General features: G+C 40.1%; 1 protein-coding gene across 1 annotated transcript in view; it reads right to left on the reverse strand.

The window, feature by feature from the left end:
* SPG11 (spastic paraplegia 11 (autosomal recessive)) overlaps window positions 1-21,321 on the reverse strand; it is a 121,616-nt gene that overhangs the window by 47,933 nt on the left and 52,362 nt on the right. The window contains exons 16-23 of the mRNA XM_011992084.1: window positions 18,231-18,434; window positions 16,299-16,405; window positions 13,653-13,798; window positions 11,566-11,727; window positions 10,220-10,286; window positions 3,282-3,447; window positions 1,467-1,672; window positions 1,098-1,206 (exon numbers count right to left, since the gene is read on the reverse strand). Of these exons, the coding sequence (XP_011847474.1) occupies window positions 1,098-1,206; window positions 1,467-1,672; window positions 3,282-3,447; window positions 10,220-10,286; window positions 11,566-11,727; window positions 13,653-13,798; window positions 16,299-16,405; window positions 18,231-18,434 (1,167 nt within the window). The remainder of the gene's footprint in view (window positions 1-1,097; window positions 1,207-1,466; window positions 1,673-3,281; window positions 3,448-10,219; window positions 10,287-11,565; window positions 11,728-13,652; window positions 13,799-16,298; window positions 16,406-18,230; window positions 18,435-21,321) is intronic.

Below are 21,321 nucleotides of genomic sequence, written 5' to 3' on the forward strand. Positions count from 1 at the left end.
GATCTTAGCTCACTGCAACCTCTGCCTGCTGGGTTCAAGCAGTTCTGTCTCAGCCTCCTGAGTAGCTGGGATTATAGGCAGGCACCACCACGCCCAGCTAATTTTGTATTTTTAGTAGAGACGGGGTTTCTCCATGTTGGTCAGGCTGGTCTTGAACTCCCAACCTCAGGTGATCCGCCCGCCTCGGATTCCTAAAGTGCTGGGATTACAGGTGTGAACCACTGTGCCTGACCGAAAAAAGTAGATTCTTTCACCCATAAGGCAGAACAGCTAGGTTATCATACTGGCACAATTCATTCCTTCCCCAAGTCATCAATCAAATACCTATTTATACTGGCTGTGTAGCATCCTTAGGAGAACTGAGGAAGTTGTCAGTCAAGAAACTTTCTGAGCACTTAATTCTCTTGCTCTATTCACTTTAGAGTACTCAGAGGCCTGGTGGGTACCTGGGCCTCCTCACCAGAGGGAGGGTACACGTTTCTGCTGCAAGCAGGATTCTGCCAAGAACAGAATCAGTGATAGGATATACAGAAAAAGGGTGCCTTCTCAGGGTCTGGAGTGGTTAGGTCAGCCTCAGCGGGGCAGCATAGAGAAAAACAGGCATGAAGTGTAAGGACATGCTTTTACGTACAGTCACTTCAGCTTCCATTATCAATTGACATAATACAAAGAAAAAATTAAGGACATTACTTAAAGTCAAATTTTAGAAGACCCATCCCACATCATCCTCTTCTTCTCCTTCATTTTTTTCCAATCCTCCAAGACATCTGAACCCACATCTTCTGGCATTTCAACATGTACCATTTAAAAGACTTCTCTGACTAGCAGGGCAGTGGAAGAGACAAAGCTGCTCTCCGTCTCTTGGTAAGTCCATCTCTAAAGAGAGAACTGCTGTCTTCACCTTCTTTTCACTGATGGCAAGATGCAATTAAAATCATTATTTATTTACTGAGCATCTGCTATATGCTAGATAAAGAAGAAGATAAGGTCTACTGGGATTTAGTGGAAACACCAGAGTTGTTCAAAGAAAAACTAGGCAAATACAGGTTGGCATAATAAGCTTGTTAGAAAAGAGGCTGAGACTGCAACTCACAAACCTCTTTATTTCCTGTTGCTGAATGCTGTTCCATGTGCCTTCTTCTAAGAGAACAAGCAATTCTTCTGTGGTTGCCTTTTCACCATCAGCTAGTTTAGATAGTTTTTCGGCTGTAAGAAATATAAACAACAAAATACGGTCAAGAGAAAAAGTCAAAACCTGAGCAATTGTGTTTGAATAGTGTGGCTCAGGGCCATTTCAGAACCCAATTAAAGTGCCCAAGAAAGTGAGATAAAGAACACACACTCTGCAGGAAAAGGGTAAAATCAAGAAGATAGCCATTTTCTCCCCAAGCACTCAAAAATCAATGCCTTAGACCTAGTCACACCTTCTCTAAACAAAGCAGGCCAAATAAAAAAAGGTGCTGTACCTACAGACTCTCTGATAAAGCTGTACTGAGCATCTTCATTTCTGCACTTGTATCTCAAAATTATATTGGCCACTTTCATATCAACTCTGAGTTTGAGGCTGTCAAGGCCAAGCAATTCTAAGAAACAAACACATGCAGCTCCTACTGAAGGTATGTGGAAGGAGGAGAGCCCTATAACGTAGGCTTCATTGCCTACTTGCTGGATCCTGAAAAAGAAAGGAATCAAAATCACATCAGCACATGAAAATTATTTCTCACCAGGAAAAGCAAATGGAATTAAATCAGTGACACATGGAGTGCCAGCCATGTGATTTCTGGCCTCCTCTCCCTTCCCTTTTGCCCCTTGCACGTACCCGTTTAGGTTCCTGGTAGCTTTTCAGTTGCTTTTGGCACAAGAGCCCCCCATTCCCTTAAGTTGACTTTCTAAAACACTTACTCATAGTCTAAATTATTCTTGCTTCCAACTTCATCCAGAAGACATGAAGTACAACTTCTGAAAGACTGCCAACTTGTGATTTTATCAATTATGAGTATGTATACGAACTACGAAGAATATCAATGCCACTTAAAGTTTGACATCATAAAGCACATTTAAAAAAACTCAGATAGGCCTTTTATAGGAATAGAAAATTTGAGAAAGACATAATAAATTACTATTTATTTTTATTATTATTATTTTTGAGATGGAGTCTCGTTCTGTTGCCCAGACTGGAGTGCAGTGGCGTGCTCTCGGCTCACTTCAACCTCCGCTTCCCGGGTTCAAGCGATTCTCCTGCCTCAGTCTCCCGAGTAGCTGGGACTACAGGCGCCCACCACCATGCCTGGCTAAGTTTTGTATTTTTAGTAGAGATGGGGTTTCACCATATTGGCCAGGCTGGTCTCAAATTGCTGACCTTGTGATCTGTCCACCTCAGCCTCCCAAAGTGCTGGGATTACAGGTGTGAGCCACCATGCTCAGCCCACACAAGACATTATTAACCATGTTTTTAATATGTGGAATGGGAGGCTGAGGGATATCTTTCATTTTCACCTTTCTAAACTACTTGAATACTTTACCATAAAAAAGGTATTACTTTGTTAATTATAAAACAAACCAATAAAGTAAATCTATATTTAGCTATTCATTATAGTAAATGCTCCTCTCAATTCTGTGCTTTATAAAAATGAATTAAATGAATTATTAAAGACATTAAATATAGAATTCACATCTCATCATATAATTCCTTTTCTTAAGTTCTGGGGTACATGTGCAGAACATACAGGTTACATAGTATACATTTGTCATGGCAGTTTGCTGCACCTATCAACCTGTCATCTAGGTTTTAATCCCCGCATGCATTAGGTATTTGTCCTAATGCTCTCCCTCCCTTAGAATTCCCTCTCTAACCACTAATACCTGACAAGCTCCTATATGATTTTAAATCTGATTATTTTTCAAAATATATTTATCTTTTTTCCAGTTAACAAAAATCACACACACTGAATGCCAGAAACTTGGGACACACAGGGAAGCACAAATGAAAACAATAATCACCATCCAAATGTATTCATTGTTAAATGTGGTATGTTTCCAGTATGTTTTTCAATGTATGTGTAAAATGTTACAGATATGCCCTTTTTTAGAATACAAATTATAATTTATTTTACTTTTCTTTTAGTGGCAGAGCCTGTTACCCAGGCTAAAGTGCAGTGGTATGACCATAGCTCACTGCCTACTTGAACTCCTGGGCTCAGGTGATACTCCTGCTTCCCAAAGAGCTGGGATTACAGGGGTGAACCACTGTACCCAGCCAAAATTATATTTTAAATACTCACAGTTGCTTGGGAGTCTTGCTTTTGATTAATTCCTGGACCAGAAAAGTACCAAATGCAAATGATGGCCGTCCATGATGTAAATAATAAGCAAAATTCAGACGTTCCACTACAGCGTATTTATTAACCAGGTCAGGGCTAGAGAAATGTGGGAGATGACTCCATGCATCTGGGAGGAAAGTGAAACAATATCAATTATCTGTACGTCACCATAATTAATTTCAGATTTGCACATGGAAAACTTAACTCTCTAATGATAAAAGAAAACTGGTTGCTGTAATCATTTTGCATCACTATGTATCACTTTGAACTTATCAAAACCTGTTTTATTTTACTTCAACATATAGAGATAGCCTTCATTTTATACAAAGATGTGTATCTGAGAAGTTGCATAAAAACTATGGTAAGAAATAATGCTCTGGCTGAGTGCGGTGGCTCACGCCTGTAATCCCAGCACTTTGGGAGGCCAAGGCAGGAGGATGACCTGAGGTCAAGAGTTCGAGACCAGCCTGACCAACATGGAGAAACCCCATCTCTACTAAAAATACAAAATTAGCCAGGTGTGGTGGCGCATGCCTGTAATCCCAGCTACTTGAGAGGCTGAGGCAGGAGAATAGCTTGAATCTGGGAGGCAGAAGTTGTGGTGAGCTGAGATTGTGCCTTTGCACTCCAGCCTGGGCAAGAGCGAAACTCTGCCTCCAAAAAAAAAAAAAAAAAAATGCTCCCTCCTACCATCCCATTAAACTTACTTGTAATTTTAGTTGCTTTTTTTTCTGTTGAGAGACTCTTTTAGGATCTACAATCAGCACTCTAGAGCTGATTGTCTCTAAACGCCTGAGTACTTTGAAATCTTCTCTCCTCTCTGGGCTTTTATGATCTCCTAAGTAAAATAAGCAAATTGGGCTAGATTATCTTGGAAGGCTATGCCAGCGGGAGTGCTCCATGACATTTTGTTAATGGAATCTTCCTCCTGTGAGGGCTGCGGTCATTGAACTACAGCTTTGGCAGAGACCTGGGAGGGTCTGGCTGCCAGTGGAGCAAGGCTCAGTGATTACTTGGGGTGGAGAGGGATGTCTTCTCTCCGTTTGGGTCTTCCTGGCCACAGCTCATTACATCTGTTATTATAGATACTAATATATAACTGCGGGGGGAATTCCCAGTATCTATAACATCCCTATATCTATATCCCAGTATCTGTAACACATCCCTAAACCAATGGAGGAACACGTGCTGGGGACATAAGAAAGCAGACCCAGAAGTGACTCCTTAGAGGGCAATGTGCATGCTCATTTTGGGACAACTGTCAGAGAGCTAAAGCCATTCTGGTTGAATGTGTAAAACTGATATAAAAAAATAACTTTAGAAGCTGTCCCAACTGATTTCATTTAAGGATATTGTTTACAGGGGTGGAAGGAAGCTCTAGTCTGGCAGGTCTAGTATCTCAGAGGTAATAGGGCTTTAGAGTCATAAATGTGTTTGAGGCCGAGCGTGGTGGCTCACTCCTGTAATCCCAGCACTTTGGGAGGCTGAGATGGATCAACTGAGGTCGGGAGTTCGATATCAGCCTGACCAACGTGGAGAAACCCCATCACTATTAAAAATACAAAATTAGCCAGACATGGTGGTGCATGCCTGTAGTCCCAGCTACTCAGGAGACTGAGGCAGGAGAATCACTTGAACCTGGGAGGTGGAGGTTGCAGTCAGCTAAGATCGCACTATTGCACTCCAGCCTGGGCAACAAGAGTAAAACTCCGTCTCCAAAAAAAAAAAAAAAAGTGTGTGATTCCTGGTTTTGATACCACTAGTTGCGTGACCTTGAGCAACTTATTTAACTTTTAAGAATTGTATATATTTAAAGTATACAACATAAATGGTTTCTTTTGGGTCTTTTTTTTGGGGACAGGGTCTGGCTCTGTCGCCTAGACTGGAGTGCAGTGGCACAATCTTGGCTCACTGCAACCTCTGCCTCCTGGGCTCAGGTGATCCTCCCACTTCAGCCTCCCAAGTAGCTGGGACCACAGGTGCACTCCACCACACCCAGCTTTCTTTAGTATTTTTGGTAGAGATGAGGTCTCAAAATCCTGAGCTCAAGCAATCTGCCTGCCTTGGCCTCCCAGAGTGCTGGGATTACATGTGTGCACCCAGCCTCTTCTTTTCTTTTCTTTTTTTTTTTTTTTTTAAGATAGAGTCTTGCTCTGCTATCCAGGCTGGACTGCCATGGCACAATCTTGGCTCACTGCAACCTCCGCCTCCTGGGTTCAAGCGATTCTCCTGCCTTAGCGTCCTGAGTAGCTGGGACTTACAGGCATGTGCCACCACACCTAATTTTTGTACTCATAGTAGAGACAGGGTTTCGCCATATTGGCCAGACTGGTCTCGAACTCCTGACCTCAGGTGATCTGCCCACCTCGGTCTCCCAAAGTGCTGGGATTACAGGCATGAGCGTGAGCCACCGTGTCCGGACAGCCACCGCACCCAGCCCACCTAGCCTCTTTCACCAATGTTTGATGGTTTAACATGTACAGATCTTTGACCTCTTTGATTAAATTTATTCCTAAGTATTTTGTGTTCTATTAAAAAACAGAAATGGGATAGTTTTGTTCATTATCTTTTTCAGATAGTTTGCTATTGATATATAGAACACTACTGATTTTTGTATGTTGATTTAATATCCTACAACTTTCCTGAATTTGTTTATTAGTTCTAACAGTTTTACTGGTAGAGTCTTTAGGATTTTCTATATGCAAAATCATGCCATCTGCAAAATGAAAACTTCACTTCCTCCTTTCTGATTTGGATGCCTTTCATTTTTTTTTTTTTGCTTAAATGCTCTGGTTAGGACTTCAAGTACTATGTTGAACAGAAGTGGCAAGGGTGGGCATCCCTGTCTTGTTTCTGATCTTAGAGGAAAAGCTTTCAACTTTTCACTGCTGAGTATGATAATAGCTGTGGGCCTGTCATATATGGCCTTTATAATGTTGAGATGCATTCTTTCTATGCCTAATTTGTTGAGAGTTTTTATTATGAAAGGATGTTGAATTTTGCAAAATGCCTTTTCTGTATCTATTGATATGATCATATGGTTTTTGTCTTTTTTTTTTTTTTTTTTTTTTTGAGATGGAGTCTCGCTCTGTCGCCACTCACGGCTGGAGTGCAGTGGCGTGATCTTGGCTCACTGCAAGTTCCGCCTCCCAGGTTCACGCCATTCTCCTGCCTCAGCCTCCCAAGTAGCTGGGACTACAGGCATCCGCCACCATGCCCAGCTAATATTTTTTGTACTTTTTAGTAGAGACAGGGTTTCCCACCGTGTTAGCCGGGATGGTCTCGATCTCCTGACCTCATGATCCACTCGCCTCGGCCTCCCAAAGTGTTGGGATTACAGGCGTGAGCCATTGCGCTTGGCCTGGTTTTTGTCTTGCATTCTGTTAATGTGGTGTATAATTTATTAATTTGTGTATGTTGAACCACCCTGGTTTTAATTCTGTATTTGATGATCCTTTAAGTTCAGAAAGGCAATAGCCAATAACCCTATCATTATAAAATCTGTTAAATATATGCAAAAGGAGCTTTTTAAATTCATTCACAAAGGTCATTATGCAATAAAATCCCTTTTAACATATTTATATGAGTCCTCTGTTCACCAAAGCCAATTCACTGCACCTTTCTCCAACAGGTAATTTTTTTTTTTTTTTTTTTTTTTGGACACAGGGTCTTGCTCTGTTGCCCAGGCTGGAGTGCAGTGGCATGACCAAAATTCCCTGCAGCCTTGACTTCCTTAACTCAAGCAATCCTCTTGCCTCAGCCTTCTGTAGGACTGTAGGCACACACAACCATGCCTGGCTAATTTTTAAATTTTTCTTTCACCTTCTTGACCCTTATCTTCTATACCTGGCTAATTTTTTGTAGAGACAGTGTCTTGCTATGTTGTCCAAGCTGGTCTTAAATTCCTGGCCTCAAGCAATCCTTCCACCTCAGCTTCCTAAGTGTTAGGATTACAGGCATGAGCCGCTACACCTGGCCTCCAACAGGTAATTTTAGAACGTTTTTCCCTCGACACTAATTACCCTTCTATAACCTCCATTTGTTATCACCTACTTTCTGATGTTGTATTCATAGAGCATGAATATCTTAGAAAGATGACACCATCTTTCTATTAATAAGACCAACAGAATAGCTCAGATTAAAGTTCCTCTAAACCCAAGAAAATATCAGAACAAAAATGTCTCTTTTTAGATAAATCTGAAGTCAGAAGATATTTTGATGTGAGTCTAGTCATCTCTTGGTATCCATGGGATTGGTTCCTGAAACTCTTGGATACCAAAACCCACAGAAGGATGCTCAAGTCCCTGTAAAATAGCATAGTATTTATATATAGCCTATGCACATTTCCCCATACACTTTAAATTACTCTAGATCATTTATAATACCTAATAAATGTAAATGCTATGTAAATAGTTGTTATACTGTATTTTTAAATTGTTTTTTTTTATTGTTCTATTTTTTTTTAATTGTTTGTTTATTCTCTCAAATATTTCCCATCTGAGGTTAGCTGAATCCATGGATATGGAACCCAAGGATCTGGAGGGCTGACTCCAGTTAGAAAGAAATAATCACTCCTGTCATGTACTATTCAATTGTCTCTTAACCACTTACTACCTATTTTTAAAAAAAGACAACACAGTGATCTGGTTCCAGAAACTAGTTCTGGAAAACAGTGTATCTGCTCTTGTTTTCAAAGTTCAAAGCTTATTTCTGAAATAAAGTTGTATTTTCTCATGGAATTCCAAGGACTTTCCACATTGTGACCTGATTCCTAAAAAAAAAAAGGCTTAAAGACCCTCGAGGTATCTGTCATCTTACAAAGGTTTTACCTGAAAGTACATTCCCTCTTTGAGATTAAAAAAACTGTCACATGCCCTATTTGCATTCTTGTGAGAACAGAGCGACTTTGGCAACTTGTAATTACATATAAAGCCATTCATTAAATATGTGCTGAGTGTGTGTAAGGCACACAGTACTGAAATGAGCACATTTGAGTTTTCTATTCAGATAAGACCATAATTTTTTAGCAGGTTGGGGCTTAGTATGGAGATTGTATATAACAGAAAATTCAATCTAAAGGGAAATTTTACTCTGGCCTGGTGCAGAAGCCAAGTCACCACCCAGTGTTACTACATCCACATTCAGTGGTAAAACCATAAGAAAACAGAAGTAAACATTCAAATTAAATACAGTTTTCCAATTTTATAAAAATGTATTGGCTGGGCACGGTGGCTCACGCCTGTAATCCCAGCACTTTGGGAGGCCGAGGCGGGTGGATCACAAAGTCGGCAGATCGAGACCATCCTGGCTGACACGGTGAAACCCCATCTCTACTAAAAATACAAAAAAATTAGCTGGGCGTGGTGGCAGGTGCCTGTAATCCCAGTTATTCAGGAGGCTGAGGCAGGAGAATGGCATGAACCCGGGAAGCACAGCTTGCAGTGAGCTGAGATTGCGCCACGGCACTCCAGTCTGAGTGGAACGAGACTCCATCTCAAAAAAAAAAAAAAAGGATTATATTTTCAAGATAACAGTTTCATTTACTTTGTGATTTCCTCAAGTATGTTTTAAACTTCTAAAAATGGCAGGGAACATGCTTTCAACTTCTCTGTGCCTCTACTCTACCTGGTAGAGTGCTCAATTTCCAAGAGTTAGAATGCCAGGTCAAGATGTCACCTAAGTGATGGAGTTGGAGCCATCACAACAGGAGAGGGGATTCTGTCTACTCTCTAGTAACTTCACTGAGAAAGGGTACTTTTTTTTTTTTTTTTTTTTGAGACGGAGTCTCTCTCTGTCACCCAGGCTGGAGTGCAGTGGCCGGATTTCAGTTCACTGCAAGCTCCACCTCCCGGGTTTACGCCATTCTCCTGCCTCAGCCTCCCGAGTAGCTGGGACTACAGGCGCCCGCCACCGAGCCCGGCTAGTTTTTTTTTGTATTTTTAGTAGAGACGGGGTTTCACCGTGTTAGCCAGGATGGTCTCGATCTCCTGACCTCGTGATCCGCCCGTCTCGGCCTCCCAAAGTGCTGGGATTACAGGCTTGAGCCACCGCGCCCGGCCGAGAAAGGGTATTTCTATTCGATAAATGCAATAAGCACTACTTTTTTCAGCACTCAACAAACATTTACTGAACATCTATTGTAGGCCTGGCATACACTGGACTCTGGGCATGAGGTAAATTCTATATATCAAAATTTGAACTTATAAAACATATACATTAAGAAATTCATTTTTATTTATGTCAACAGATATTTATTGGGTACATACTATGTACAAAGTACTAATGCAAAGCCTAATTTAGGGTAATATAGGCAGAGGCACCACAGATAACATGATGTTAAAGATAAAAGAGAAATAGAAAAAACAGTTTGTTTAAGAACAGAAAAAAATAAATCAGAGAAAGTCTTATGGTATTTATAGGACAGCAATGTGTGTGAATCTGGTACTTAAATGCCTTGCCTCCTTTTATTCTCATAGTAATGTGTTAGGTGGTCACTGTGATTAACCTCATTTCATAGAGAACTAAAGAGGTTAGATCACATGACCAAGGTCACACAGGTATTAATTACATGGTAGGGCCAAGATTTGTTTAATGCTGACACCTATGCTTTTAATTTTTATGATACTATACTGGAAATGAAGAATAATTTTTTGAAAGGAAGAAATATAATCAAATAGTTACACATTACCTTTTTCAGCAAGTACAGCACTAGTAACCTAATACATTGACTTCTAACTCACAATATGTTTTCAATTCTGTCTTCTGCGAACTATTTTTCCTTTGGAATACACCTTTACTTTTAAAATAAAAAGCAATGAGAAAACTAGATTGGCTTTACATATATTAACTTCTATAGTTAACATTGCTAAAACATGTCTCAAGAAGTACCCATGACTTACCTCCTATAGCTAGTGTGTTAGCAGACTGCCAGCCAAACAATCTGCTAGGATCAAAGGGTGATAATGACTGAAAAAGGGGAAAAGTTAAACAGAATTAGAAATTCATGGATTCTAAAACAGGTAAACAAAATTATATGAAAGGACTTCAGAGGTAGTCTGCTTCCCCTTTTCCAAGGCAATTTAAAGCTTATCATTCTGGACATAAATTCTTTGAACACAGCCAGAGTACAATGGTGCAACCTCAGCTCACTGCAACCTCCGCCTCCTGGGTTCTACCAATTCTCCTGCCTCAGCCTCCCAAGTAGCTGGGACTATAGGCACGTGCCACCATGCCTGCCTAATTGTTGTATTTTTAGTAGAGATGGGGTTTCACTATGTTGGCTAGGCTGCTCTCGAACTCCTGACCTCAGGTGATCCGCCCAACTTGGCCTCCCAAAGTGTTGGGACTACAGACATGAGCCACCGCACCCGGCTCCTTTATAGAATTATAAACCTTATGCTATAAACCTTATAGATACTAGGAGAATATGTGTATTCAGGGAAAAAAGGAAAAACCTTTTGAAATGAGAAATAGGCAAAGCAAGGTGTTCTTAACCGAGGGTCCCTGACTAGGCTTCAGGGAGTCTGTGAATCACTTTGAAATGTAAGCAAAATTATATGCATATGTGTAATTTTTCTGGGTAGAGGGTTTGTAGCTTTCTTACATTCTTAGAGGTTCTGAAAAAGATTAAAAAGCATTGATTTAAACAAACATCCCTGATTCATTGAGAAGAGATAGTTAGAAGTTACAAGTGGCAGAATAGAGTGCTTTTGATGAAAGCAGCAGATAGGTATGTTGGTCAACTGTTTGCTCTGACCCACCTCCACCCTTCCCACTCTGCTCAGCATTGCAGGAAACTACATTTCCCAAGCTCCTTTGCCCTTTGGCTACCAGATAAATATAGCCACAAAGACACTGTGGGAGACTAAAGATGGGAAGAGAGAAGTCAAGATATTCCTCCCCTGCATTTTCCTGGGGCATCTACCTCCATACTCTATGTTCCCACTTCCCATTAGGCAGTCTGGTTGTTAGTTTAATTCCCAGAAATGGCTCCAGCTTCTGGGTTCTGGTAACACCACTTTTTTGCATTGTTCTTGCAGCCTTAGGGGTGCAAGAACATGGCTTCCTATTTTGTTATCTGGGGTTGTCTCACTATCGCGTTTGGTTTCTCCATTCTGCTATGATGCTGTGTAAGTAATTCCCTACGTTAAATGCCCTCTAGTTGAAAGATCTAGAGTGATTTCTGTTTTCCTGGCTGAATATTTAGGTCTATCAGACCTAAATATTGACCACCTAAATACTGTACCTGAATAAGGTGGTAGAGTGTAATATCAGATGGCAGGACACTAGGAGGAGTGCACTGTGGGAAGAGAGCAGTTTTTAGCTTGGGGTAAGGAGTTAATGCCATCTTCAAAAGCTGGGGATCCACTTTCTTCAAACAGTTTTCATTTTCTTCATTCTGAACAACCTAAGTAAAAAGATAACAGGTTGGAGAGCAGCATTTTTCTCTTCTCAAAGTTTAAGTCTTTTTTTCACAAGAACCCTGTGAAACAAGATTAGCTTGAGAAGAGTATGTGGTAGTGAATATGGCATTAGACAAGTAGTCATAAGTTAACAGTTCTTGTTCTGGTCCTGAAACAAACTGGCTATGTGACCTTAGCTAGATATTTAATATCAGGTCTTTGTTTCCCCAGCTGCAAAATTAGGAAGTTCAGCTAGATCAGTGGTTTTCAAGCTGTATAGAGATTGTTTGAAAAACCGCTCTGCCAATATTTAATTCAATAATATATATTTTAAAATATTTACAAACTACTAAACTAGATGACTTCTCACTCAACTCTAAAGTTATCCTATGACTCTAATTTCTGATAGGTGATTAAAAATAGACAATTAAATAGTCGTGTAAGGTATACTGCAACAATCTAAAAAAGGTGGTATTAAGTTAAGCTAGCACCAGTAAGAAACTTTTGAAGATTCGATATTAAACAACATTCTTAATTTCCCTCTAAACAGGCCACTCTACTTCTAAAAAGCAAAGATGGGCACATTTCCATTAGGTCCCTCAATAAAGTTTATATGGGTAGCTGAAGATTATGGTTTCCTTTGACCTAAGAGGGCAAATAGTACAGAATAATTACCAAGCCACAGATCTAAAGTATTGTTACTCCCAGAAGCAAGCAGATCCTAATTGTATTCTGAAAACAAATCTGGAGTATTGGAAAACAAACTAAAGGGAAAAAAGAATCTCTACATAACATATTCATTCCCCTCCCCACCCCCACCCAGCTTTTTTTTTTTTTGAGACAGGGTCTCACTTTGTCACCCAGGCTGAAGTGCAGTGGTATGATCTTGGCTCGCTGCAGCCTCGACTTCCCAGGCTCAAGCAATCCTCCTGCCTCAGTCACCCAAGTAGCTGGGACTATAGGAGCATGCCACCATGCCAAGCTAATTTTTTTTTTTTTTTGGAGATGGAGTCTTGCTCTGTTGCCCAGGCTGGAGTGCACTGGCACAATCTCAGCTTACTGCAACCTCTGTCCCCTGGGTTCAAGCAATTCTCCTGCCTCAGCCTCCTGAGTAGCTGGGATTACAGGCATACGCTACCATGACCGGCTAATTTTTGTATTTTTAGTAGAGATGGCATTTCAGCACGTTGGCCAGGCTGGTCTTGAACTCCCGACCTCAAGTGATCCACCCGCCTCGGCCTCCCAAAGTGCTGGGATTACAGGCGTGAGCCACCGTGGCCGGTCATGCCCAGTTAATTAAAACAAATTTTTTTTGTAGAGACGGAGGTTTCGTCATGTTTCTGGTCTCAAACTCTTGTATGCAAGCGATCCATCTACCCTGGCCTTCCAAAGGGCTGGGATTACAAAAATGAGCCAATGCGCCTGGCTTCATTCCCTTTAAATTGTAGATGTCAAAAATTTCTTTCCTTTTTTTTTTTTTTTTTGAGATGGAGTCCCGCTCTGTTGCCCAGGCTGGAATGCAGTGGCGCAGTCCTGGCTCACTGCAACCTCCGCTTCTCAGGTTCAAGTGATTCTCATGCTTCAGCCTCCCAAGTAGCTGGGATTACAGGCATGTGCCAAGATGCCCAGTTAAGTTTTTTCTATTTTTAGTAGAGACAGTGTTTCACCATGTTAGCCAGGCTGGTCTCAAACTCCTGACCTCAAGTGATCTGCTCGCCTCGACCTCCCAAAATGCAGGGATTACAGGAGTGAGCCACTGCACCGGGCTGAGATATAAAATCTTAAAATTCAGCCTTGTCCTCTGCTCTTTAATCTAATGAAATACTTGAATATAGTTATATTTTAATATCAACTGAGATCTAGACAATCCATAGATAATTCTGCTAAATTTAAAAATCAGTCCCATTTTGTTGTAAAGTGCTATCCATACCTGGCTGACACCTCCAGGAGAATACATTGTAGTAGCAAGGGCCAGGAGGGTATGTCCTTCCAATAGCATACTGCTTACACTGGCCTGATTGGTGGGAATCAAAATCTGAGCATTTGCGAGGCTAGCCTGGAAGATCAGTTTGGGATCTGGAAAATAAAAGACAGAGGGATAAATACTAAATTAAGAATTACATAAATGTGAGAAAAATAATATAAATTTTTAACTCTATCCACAGTGAAGAAAAAAAAAAAGGACTTCCTAAGTGTAAAAGCAATGGGAAAACATCACAGAGGGGAAAAATAAAGATTTGTCTACACAAAAATAAAAACTTCTATTCAAAGACAATTAAAAGGTAACAATGGGCCGGGCGCGGTGGCTCAAGCCTGTAATCCCAGCACTTTGGGAGGCCGAGACAGGCGGATCACGAGGTCAGGAGATCGAGACCATCCTGGCTAATACGGTGAAACCCCGTCTCTACTAAAAATACAAAAAACTAGCCGGGCGAGGTGGTGGACGCCTGTAGTCCCAGCTACTCGGGAGGCTGAGGCAGGAGAATGCCGTAAACCCGGGAGGCGGAGCTTGCAGTGAGCTGAGATCCAGCCACTGCACTCCAGCCTGGCCGATAGAGCGAGACTCCGTCTCAAAAAAAAAAAAAAAAAAAAAGGTAACAATGAACTGAGAGAAAAATTATAACAAATGACAACCTAAAGAGTTGCTGAGTTTGTCCTCAACAAAGAGCTCATCCAAATCAATGCCAAAAATACTGACTCTAACAGGTAAATGGGCAAAAGAAATAACCAATTTATGAAGGAGGAAATATAAATGCCTGACACATAAAAGTACATAATTCACTAGCAACAAAGAAATGCAAATTAATTAGATGCCATATACTACCTATCAAATTAGCAATAATTTAAAAAAAATCATCAAGCATTAGAGCTGGTCACAGTGAGTAGAGACTGGGACTTACAATAAAATCATAAAACTGTACAACTCCCTTGGAAAGCAATCCGGTCCTACAGCAAGAACCTTAAAAACATGTATAACCTTTGACCCAATAGTTTTATATCCCAAAACCTATCTGTACTAAGAAAATAATCTGAAATAAGGACAAAACTTTACATTGAAATATGTTCAAGACTATTATTTATAATAAATGGAAAATGGCCTCATCAGAAAATGAGAGAACAGTAAATTAAATAAGGGTATATCCATACAATGAAATATTATGTAAACATTTAAAATGGTCATTGTCTTTAAGAATGTGGGAAAATTCTGTTATAATATTACACAAAAAAGCAGTATATAAAAACACAGATGTTTCTTGTTGTACAATATTCTGTCACAAGGTAGGAGCTCAATAAATATTTGTTAGGTGAATGAAATACAATAGAGACTAGGTTTTTAAAAAGTACAGTGAAAATAACTGGAACAAAATACATTAAAATATTATCAGTGGTTACCTACGGGTGGTTATTTTCCTATGTACCAAGGCTACCCATGGAGGTATTACTTTTTAATTAATTAATTAATTAAAATATTATCAGTGGTTACCTACGGGTGGTTATTTTCCTATGTACCAAGGCTACCCATGGAGGTATTACTTTTTAATTAATTAATTAATTATTTTTTAAAGAGAGACAGGGTCTTGCTCTGTCAACCAGGCTAGAGTGCAGTGACACAATCATGGCTCACTGCATCCTCTAACCCCAGGGCTCAAGTGATCCTCCCATCTCAGCCTCCCACATTGCTGGGATTACAGGAGCATGCCACCACACCTAATTTTTAAAAATCTTTTGTAGAGACAGGGTCTTACTATGTTGCCCAGGCTGGTCTTGAACTCCTATCCTCAAGTGATCCTTCCACTTTGCTTCCCAAAGCACTGGGATTACAGGTGTGAGCCATCACACCTGGCCAGTATTACCTTCTTGATAGCTGTCTGTGGTTTCTAATTTTTTTTTAAGCAATGAACATATATTACTTCATAATCAGCATGCAAAACCAGAAAACAAAACCCACATTATGAAAAATTCTGCATTTCGAGAGAAACTGGACATTATATGTAACTGAAAGACTGCTGACATTCCTTGTCTGTGGTCATTCAGCCTGTCCCCTTTTCCCTGTTTCTGGGATAACACCAGCTAAGTCCTCAGGGGTAACAAGGCTTTTCTGTCTGATTACAACCAGAGTAAGCCTCTACATCAGCAGCTCCACTGCAGAGGACACAACAATCTCACACATACTATGGATTTCTTTTAACTCCATTTGGAGTTCCTTACTAAAATATTCAAAACAGGGATCTGGAAGACAGACCACTTCTTCATGGAAAAAGGGTGCCAGTTGACCAGAGAGCAGGAATTCAGCCTCTGACAAACTGGTGGGACAAGGGAAATCCTAGAGCACGATGCTAAGGGGAAGGGGACAAAACCACGTAAAGTCTTTGCTCCAGGTCTAGCTTTTCTTGGCTGGCTGGCAGCTAACCTTTTTGGCCTTCTACTTCTTACCTAAAGTGTGAGCCTAGATTACATTCAGATAGTTGACCACAGCCAAATAATTTATTTAAAAGAGTTCACAAGTTTAATACCATTCAACAGACCAGTGATTGATCCAAAGAAAGTTTCTGTGTTTAATACAGTATACCCATACCTGTTAAATTACTGGCAACTTGTCGACACTGAACTAAAAATTCAAACCAAGGGTGTGCTTCATGTAACTCTTTTTTTTCCAAAAAGGGACAATTTTCAGGACTAAGTCTGTATATAAAACAAACAAAAAACTTCTTTGGTTAACATACAGGATAAGACAATTACAACCATGTTTGCTCAGGTGATGATTAGCATTTAAAAAAAGAATCTTGGAATTAAAAAGTAAATATAACACAAAATACTCCCACTCTTGTGTTGTATTTTACATACTCTTCATGATCTGGAAACAGACAATTTCAGAGACAGAGATTTTAGAGACATCATATGTTCACTACCATGAGGAAATTTAACCAACTCTTTGTCAGATTAATAGATACCTTGTACTTTAAGATACTTCATATTTTATTGGTTTTTACAGCAAAGACTTTTTAGCATATTCAAACTTAATAAGAGGCTTTTTAAAAACTCTTACAAGCCAAGTGTGCTGGTGTGCGCCTATAGTTCCAGTTACTTGGGAGGCTGAGGTGGGGGAATTGCTTGAGCCCAGGAGTTTGAGGCTGCAATGAGCCATGATTGTGCCACTGCACTCCAGTCTGAGTGACAGAGTGAGACTGTCTCAAAATAAAATACAAATAAAAAGTTTACACAACTACAGAGAGGTTACAACTGAGGAATTATGGCTCAGAATACATACTTTGAAAATACAGCTCTTAAATCTGTTCTCTTGCTAGTAGCTTTGGAGACAACATTTCTAAGTAAGACTAATGATATGACACATCAAAAACTCCTAGTCTGTTTTTTTTTTCTTTTTTTGAGACCAGGTCTCACTGTATTGTCCAGGCTGGAGTGCAGTGGCGCAAACATGGCTCACTGCAGCCCGGACCTCCTAGGCTCAAGCAATCCTCCCACCTCAGCTTCCCAGGTAGCTGAGACTACAGGTGTGTGCCACTATGCCTGGCTGATTTTTCACTTCTTTGTAAAGAAGAAGACCCACTACATTGCCCAGGCTGGTCTTGAACTTTTGGGCTAAAGTGATTCTCCTGCCTTGGCCTCCCAAAGTGCTGGGATTACAGATGTGAGCCACTGTGCCCGGCCAATTTCTAGTCTTTACTACACAAAATAAGTAAAATAAAAATGCTGCCTATGAGTGTACAAATGTGGGCTCTGGAATAAAAATTAAGTAGAATTAAATCAGCTCTTCCACTTATTAGCTGTGTGCCTTAAGTAAGATACTTAGTCTCTCTCAAAGCCTGTTTCTTCATCTGTAAAATGGAGATTCGAGTAACTACCCCATAGAGTTTTTGTGAAGATTAAATGAGATAATGCATATAAACTACTTAGTTTAGTGATAACATTGTAAACACTCATATATTAAAGACTACTTCTATTGTTATTGTTATTACTGACCCAATAGCAATTAACACTGGGCACAGATATGATTCTGCAGGTTAATCTTAGGTAGACATATACTGATGTATTGCTCTTTCTTTCTCTGTGTGTGTGTGTCTATATAAATATAAATTTTAGAGCATATCTAATATACCTTGAAGTGAAATACACCTTGCTATGAAATCAAAGTCATTTAGCATTCTCTTGGTAAACAAAGTATCAAAGTAAACTCCAAGTGAAACTTTAGAATCTTCCTCTCAAACCTTTTAAAGCATTTCTTTCATTGTATTCTAAAGTCAAATTATTTAAAAGGTTAACAGAGATACTACAGAATTAATATCACCAAAAAAACACATAAGCATTTTGCTGAATGTAATACTGAACTCAAAGATGTATCAGTTGTTGAGATGGAGAAAACTACTTCAAAAAGATCAGTATTCCTCGTGTGAATGCTTACTATTTTCCTAAAAGTCACGTTCAGGAGTCATATGCAAAGAGAAAATGTGAAGATCTGATCAAGGACAGATGCATTCTCAGTACTCACTTGTAACAGTCAAGGTAGACATAAAGAAGATGCTGCAGACTGTGCTCCAAACAATAGAGAATGAATTGAGAATGGAAATCCCAACCTTCTTTGGTCTTGTAGTTTTGAACAGGGAGGGTATCCTGTATTACACCTCCAATACGGCTCAGTCTTAGGAGGAAGCATTCAAAGTCTTCCAGTTCAGATGCCAGAAAAATCCCATTCCTATGGACAGATTTACAGGATGGCAAGTTAAAAAGTCGCTATGTTCAGAGCAGACTAAATCACGTCCACAGTTTAAGTCTCAATTACTTAAAAATAAGCATTGACAAATTAATGCTGCCACTTCTTACTCTATATGTTCTCTGACACATATTTTGCGGATTTCCAATAAAATTTTCTGCACCACTGTAGTATTTAAAAGTAGTAATGACAGACTCAAATTATCTTTATTATTTTAAAAATCTAAATCAAGCTATTTCCATTTTTTGGTTTTTGACGGGAACCATTACCCAGTATAGCAACAGTGGTTAACCCTTGAAGCTGGATGCTCTAAGCACTGAGAAATTCACCAAAATATTCAAACAAAATCATCATGCTACATCAGAATAATTTAAATAGAACAACTACTGAACAAGAATAGAAATCTGCATGTAAATATTACTTTTTACAAAGTTACTGTTACATTATATATACCAAAGGAGTAAAGAAAACATACAACTGTATATGGAGTTTATAGAAACGTCATGGAACCACTAACCTAATTATAGAACATTATAAGCCCTTGGTGTATTCCTCCCCCACTGCATGCCCCTTGCTACCTCCGGAGGTAGCCACTATCCTGACTTTTATGATAGTCATTCCCATACTTTTTTTTTTTGTATTTTTTAGTAGTTTTTTTTTTTTTTTTTGAGACAGAGTCTCTCTCTGTCGCCCAGGCTGGAGTGCAGTGGCCGGATCTCAGCTCACTACAAGCTCCGCCTCTCCGGTTTACGCCATTCTCCTGCCTCAGCCTCCCGAGTAGCTGGGACTACAGGCGCCTGCCACCTTGCCCAGCTAGTTTTTTGTATTTTTTAGTAGTTTTTTTTTTGGGCAGGGTTTTGCTCTGTCACCCAGGCTGGAATGCAGTGGTGCCATCTCAGCTCACTGCAAGCTCCGCCTCCTGGGCTCAACTGATCCTCCTACCTCAGCCTTTGAGTATCTGGGATGACAGGTATGTGCCACCACACTCAGTTTTTAAATTTTTTTGTAGGGACGAGGTCTATGTTGTCCTGGCTGGTCTTGAACTCCTGGACTCAAGCAATCCTCCTGCATAGGCCTCCCAAAGTGTTGGGATTACAGGTGTGAGCCACTGTGGCCCTTTTATTTTTATTCACAGTTTTATTACACCTATATGTAATCCCAAATAATTTAAGATTTTGCGTATTTTGAACTTTGTATTATGTGGAACATTCTGGATATATTGTTCTCTACCTTATTTCTTCTACCCAACATTGTGTGATTTAGCCATGTTGATACCTCTGGGTATAGTTTGTTATTTTTCATTATTATACAGTATTCCATTGTATGAATATACCGTATTTATCCACTCTACCATTGAGAAAATTTAGCCATATTTATGATAAAAACTATTGGCAAACTAAGCACAGATGCAAACTCCCTTAACTTAAAAGGCATATCTAGAAAAATCTTTCTAGCCAACATCATACTTACTAGTGAAACACTGAGGTCCACTTTAGTTGTTCCTAAATTTCGGGTAAAATAAATTTGCATTTCCTTACCTACAAATGAGGAAGAGCATCTTTTCCTGTTTACTAGCCATTTGTGCTTCCTCTTTTGTGAGAAGCTATGTGCTGGTATCCTTCTCCTCAGATCCAAGCTCTACTCTGCGTCACCCTACCCTGTGTTCCTGGAGGCTCACCTCTATGGGTTCTACTACAAGACTCCAGTGTCCTCAGACTTCTGTTTTAGTTCACTCAATGGGAGGGCTCCATCAGGAGATAAGAGGAAATACCCTGGCTCTCTCTGTGCTGGGTGACTACAGCTTGGCTGACACCCTACACTAAGGATCACAACTCCTGTCAGGCAGCTCTCTTGGTCTCAGTGACAGATCTTTGCCCCTTTAGGCCTTTTAGAAAGCATATATCCTACTACTCCCAAGGTTGTGAAGGTATTCACTTATAGTATTTTCCAAATTTTATACTTTCACATTTGACATTTAGGTGTTAACATCTACCCAGAACTGATTTAACGTACAATATACGGTAGGGAGGGGAATCTAATTATATTTTTTCCCCATATAGCTATTCAGTTATTCCAGCCCCATTATCAAAAAGATGGTTCTTTCCCCACTCTTGTGCAGGACCACCTCTGTCATATGTAAAATGATCATACAGGTATAGGTCTGTTTCTACGCTCACACTTCTGATCTCTACCCCAGCACCAATACTCTCACTATCTTAACTGCTACAGCTTTAGAATAAGTTTTGATATCTGGCAGGGCAAGTTCTTTTTCAGGGCTCTTCTTGACCCTCTAATTTATTTTTGTTGTTGTTTTTTTTGAGATGGAGTCTCACTCTGTCTCCCAGGCTGGATGGAGTTCAGTGGCTTGATCTTGGCTCACTGCAACCCCCACCTTCTGAGTTCAAGTGATCCTCCTGCCTCAGCCTTCCGAGTAGCTGGGATTACAAGCAAGTGCCACCATGCCCAGCTAATTTTTGTATTTTCAGTAGAGACGAGGTTTCATTATGTTGTTCACACTGGTCTCAAACTCCTGACCTCAAGTTATCTGCCTGCCTCAGCCTCCCAAAGTGCTGGGATTACAGATGTGAGCCACCACGCCCAGCAGACCCTCTAATTTCTATATAAATATTTACAATCAGCATGTCATAACCCACACACACATACAAAAAAAAAAAAAACGGCTGGGATTTTTACTGAGATTGCACTATATTTAAAGATCAACTTGGTAGCAGGCTTGTCTTTCTCCAAATCTAAAGAGAATGCTCACAGTGTTTCACTAGTAAGTATGATGTTGGCTAAAAGGATTTTTCTAGATACCCCTTTTCAGTTAAGGGAGTTTAGGCCAGGCGCGATGGCTCACGCCTGTAAT

This window comes from Mandrillus leucophaeus, unplaced genomic scaffold (assembly GCF_000951045.1).
Source record: "Mandrillus leucophaeus isolate KB7577 unplaced genomic scaffold, Mleu.le_1.0 Scaffold402, whole genome shotgun sequence".
NCBI classification, from domain to species: Eukaryota; Metazoa; Chordata; class Mammalia; order Primates; family Cercopithecidae; genus Mandrillus; species Mandrillus leucophaeus.